The sequence below is a fragment of the Otolemur garnettii genome, unplaced genomic scaffold (assembly GCF_000181295.1).
Source record: "Otolemur garnettii isolate 467f Iridium unplaced genomic scaffold, OtoGar3 scaffold00119, whole genome shotgun sequence".
In the NCBI taxonomy this organism is placed as follows: Eukaryota; Metazoa; Chordata; class Mammalia; order Primates; family Galagidae; genus Otolemur; species Otolemur garnettii.
The window spans coordinates 6,172,917-6,177,672 of NW_003852514.1; the positions used below are offsets into that span (position 1 = coordinate 6,172,917).

Below are 4,756 nucleotides of genomic sequence, written 5' to 3' on the forward strand. Positions count from 1 at the left end.
AAAAAAAAAAAAAAAAAAAAAGAACTACTTTCAGGGGATGTCTTATTAAATACAATACAACAATCTACACTTATTCAAATAAAGTAAAGTCATCTTCTTCTGGAACCTGACAGGGTGAGCTGACACTGTTGGTGGGGCTGGCGCTAGTGATGCGTGAACTCCTTTCCTCTAGCCATTCGCACATGCGCAACAGGATGCCTGCCACAGCGGTTACCACACACGCACCCATGCAAGTAAAGGAGCTGTGGCAGATAAAAGGTACTCCAGTCTTCCTTACCTCTCCGCGCAGAATGCATGCCTATCACTAGGTCTTATTATAAGGGTAGGGCTTATATTTAACAAATGCATAGAAATCCTGCAAGGGCTTACATTCTGGGTAGGTCTTATTTTCAGGGAAACACAGTAGCAACTAACTAAAAGTTACCAAATGGAAAATTCCCCTGGATTCCTAATTTATACAGTAACTACTTAGCTTAAGTAATTTTTTTTTTTAAGAGACAGAGTCTCACTTTGTCACCCTTGGTAGAGTGCCATGGCATCACAGATCACAGCAATCTCCAGCTCTTGGGCTTAGGTGATTCTCTTGCCTCAGCCTTCCGAGTAGCTAGGACTACAGGCCCTCGCCACAATGCCTGGCTGTTTTTTGTTGTTGCAGTTTGGCTGGAGCCAGGTTTGAGCCAGCCACCTTTGGTATTTGGGACGGGCGCCCTACTCATTGAGTAGAGGTGCTGTCCAGCTTAAGCAATTTTTATATCCTATTTCAAATCTGTCACATTTGCTGTTTTATCTATTTAAAGTCTCAAGCTGTGACCCTGGGTAGAGTGCCATGGTGTCATTATAGCTCACAGCAACCTCCAACTCTCGGGCTCAAGCGATCCTCTGGCCTCCATTTTTCTATTTTTAGTAGAGACAGGGTCTTGCCTTGCTCAGGTTGGTCATGAACTTGTGAGCTCAAGCGATCCACCCTCCTTGGTCTCCCAGAGTACTAGGATCACAGGCATGAGCCACTTCGCCCAGCTATCTTTAAGAAAGTAGACATAGGCTCAGCGCCCATAGGTCAGTGGTTAGGGCACCAGCCACATAAACCTGGGCTGGCAGGTTTGAACCCGGCCCAGGCCTGCTAAACAATGACAACTACAACAATAACAACAAGAAAAAAAATAGCTGGGTGTTGTGGCAGGCACCTATAGTCCCAGCTACTTGCGAGACTGATGCAAGAGAATTGCTTAAGCCCAAGAGCTGGAGATTGTTGTGATCTGTGATGCCATGGCACTCTATGGAGGGTGACATAGTGAGACTCTGTCTCAAAAAAAAAAAAGAAAGTAGACATGGCATCAGGTTTTAAAAACTTTATTACATTAAGTGACTATTTTCTAGAGACTCCAGATAAAAGACACTTTTTTTTTTTTTTTTGAGACAGAGCCTCAAGCTGTCCACCTGGGTAGAGTGCCGTGGCATCACAGCTCACAGCAACCTCCAACTCCTGGGCTCAAGTGAGTCTCCTGACTCAGCCTCCCAAGTAGCTGGGACCACAGGCGCCCGCCACAACGCCCGGCTATTTTTTTGGTTGCAGCTGGAATTATTGTTTTGGCAGGTCTGGGCTGGATTCGATCTTGCCACCTTAGGTGTATGTGGCTGGCCCCTTAGCCATTTGAGCCACAGGTGCCGAGCCAAAAAGACACTTTTTATACTTAACAAAAACAAAGTTTTAGAAACAAAATATAAGCAATAAAAGATTTTTATTTTATGAATGTAAACAGTATTAACCAGCTTAAGCCTCTTGGTTTAAAAAACTATATAAAGAGAATGAGAGAACTGGGTAAGGAGAAGAAGGTGGAGTACACTTCAGTTGGCAACTAGATCTCAAGGTACTTTTTAATTTAATAGACACTGGTTCATTTTCCCTCAAGTGTAAAATCTATCAAGAATGACAATATAATGCCTCTTATATTTTTAGCTCATGTTAATGCTTATTTTTAACAGCTGGTTAAATAAAGAGTATGCCATTAGAGATTGAGAATCATCTTAAAAACTAGCAAGCCAATTTACAGATTAGATGTAATCTGTAACTCAGTTTGTGAAAACACTGTGCAATAATAATAAACTAGAGCCTAGATGCTATTATCTATAAGAACTATTCAAGTTCTAAGATTTGACAATTTTACAATAACCAAACTTTTGTCCTCTCAACTGGCCAATCTGTTTACAGTTAGGTGCTACATCTATTAATCCCAAACACGTCACACCAAGCACAGGACCAATCATCTAACAGAATCTGCTGTATGAAGAATGACAACTTGGGGTTAACTTTTAAGCAAGCAGTTCAGGTTGAAGTTACCTGTCTTTCCACAGAATGCTTAAAACAGTAATAAATACTACATAATACTATGTTATTCTACAATAACAGTATTTTTACACCATCTCTGATGCAACGTACAGTTTAGCATCTTTTCCTTTCCCTCAACTTTAATATGGGGCTAAAGTTCCAACCTTTAAAACCGTATGTTTCTCTCCTAATTGTGAATTTAAGAATAAAAACACGGATAATGTAAGATTAAAAATCCACGGCAGGTGAAAAGGAAGGTGCTTTTGTGTAATAAAAAACGCAAACCGCAAGTAGTCGGAAAATAACGGGAGCTCATTTCAAACCTAAGCAATCCCCTAAAGCAAACTGTGCTGTTCTGGTCTATAAAACCATTCTTTCTAGCTCAAAAGAACACGACTACAAGCCCCCTTTGCAGAAAATCTCAAATTTACTGCCACCGGGATTACGTAACCAAACATTGTCAAAGACTTCTAACTTGCACAGCGGCATCCTGTTTGACCTCATTCGTGCCAAGAAACGATCGCAATAAGAACCAGCACTTGTCTCTACATCTCGGAGCCAGACCCGGCTGCTGGATCCTGGTATCCTCCTCCTCTCGGACCGGCAGTGCGGAGTCTCTGGCGTCGGGTCAGGGCAGACCTGTCCAGCTCTGGATGAAGTTCGCGCTCAACCCAGCCAGGCCCAGCTCTCACCCGGACGCCCACGTAGGGCTCCGCGCCCAGGCCTGGCGCCCTCCGGAGGGCGGCTAAGAGCTTGGCCGGACGCGGCCCCGACACCCGCAAACTCCCCGACTCTACAGGTAGCGGCGCCGACACCGGGGCCTCGGCGCTCGGCTCCCCCAGCCCTGCCCCACAGCCTGCGCCCCCGGTCCGCCTGGCTGCCCTCACCATGGTCTTGGCGCCGACTCTGCCTGGTCTCGGCCGCGCGACCTCCCACTGCCGCCCCGCGCCGCCGCTGCCGCTCTTGCAGCACCGACAGCCGCCGCCGGAGTCGGACAATACCCCGGGTCCGCCTCGCCCCGCCGTAGCCAATATCCGCTCGCCTTGCTTGTTTGAACCCCAGAGGCTGTCCAATCGCGTACCTCCTTCTAGCCAGACTCCGCCCTTCTGGCACCGCCTCCTTAACGGCTGTTTGTTTTTGCACACGGCACGCGGAGGCGGGGCCTCCAGACCCAACATTAAAGCTCTCTCGGCCTCTCTTCACGCGCCGGAGCCTGAAGAACGGAACAATGGACCAGTGAGAGCTGGCGCCCGCGATGTAAGCCAATAAGAATATCGCCCGCGAGCGAGAGAGGCGGCCTCCAGAAAGGACAGTAGAACTAACCAATGAAGTGGAGCGATTTCAGGCGGCTCTGGCTTTCCCGCCCATTCTCAGTGTCGGTTCTCCCAATTTTGAGACTCGTTTGGGAAGGAGAATGCGGTTGGACCTGCTTCTCCTGGCGGGTTTTCACAAAAACTCTGATTTCTTCCTCTTAGCTAGGACCATTTGCATCGCGCAGGCGATGAGTTTGGAGATTGGACGGTCCTGAAGTTCATCAGTTCTGGCGGATTGAAGTTCCTGACGTCCCCTCAAAGCAGACCCGGGCAAGGACCTGGTTGGCTTCCTTGGTTCGCTTGTTTTCCTTACGTCATTAGGATAAAGTTTTGGAGTAACTCCCAACTGGGAAGGAATAAAAGGCTCACGAGTGGAATTGTCTTCCCCCAGGAACCGTTGTGAAAATTAAAGAATGTATGTGAGAGCATTTGGCACAGAAGCTCTCGATAGTTTTTTTTCCGTCTGCGGTGTTTCTACAATTTCAAAAGGCCAGTCACCATGTCATCATCTTTATTTCAACTTGGACGATATAAGCCTTCTGGGAGAGCCAGCTCTATTTCACAGAGGAAGAAATGGGATTAAAAACGTAGTCATTTGCTGGAAATCAGTCCGCTGATAGATAATCAGGATTGTTCTCATTCCAGCTTTAAATTCTTTCATTCTTTTCACGGTATGATGTTAATGAAGTAGAGCAATTTCACACAAGCAGTTTTCTAGCCATTGGTTAGTCAACAGTGAATAAAACAAGTTCCTGCTTTGTGGCGATGCCGTTCTCTTGGTGGGATTTTCCCAGGCTGGCATTTCAGAAATTTATCACCAGGTAGGCAATACCTGTCCCCAAACTTGATCTTTCTTCTGACGTGTACTGTAACTTCAGAGTCAACCCCCGTCAGAGGAAGCAAGTTGGGGGATGTGAGGCTTTAAGGAAAGGTAGCTTGAATTTGAGAAGAGGAAGAGGTTGGACTTCTAAATGAGAGTTTGGAAAAATATGAATTAAGGTATAGACTAGTGTGAAGAAGGCGGGTCCAGTGAAATTGCAAAGAATGGAGGATGTCCCCAGGTTAATGGAGTCCTGAAAGCTAGGTAGAAGAGTTAGGATTTGCTTTTTTTTTTTTT

General features: G+C 46.2%; 1 protein-coding gene across 1 annotated transcript in view; it reads right to left on the reverse strand.

Annotated features, from left to right (window-relative positions):
- LOC100965965 (histone H2A.V) overlaps positions 1 to 3,380 on the reverse strand; it is a 17,801-nt gene extending 14,421 nt beyond the window's left edge. The window contains exon 1 of the mRNA XM_003797596.2: positions 3,214 to 3,380. Coding sequence (XP_003797644.2) covers positions 3,214 to 3,216 — 3 coding nt within the window. The 5' untranslated portion in view covers positions 3,217 to 3,380. The remainder of the gene's footprint in view (positions 1 to 3,213) is intronic.
- Positions 3,381 to 4,756: the final 1,376 nt, after the last annotated feature.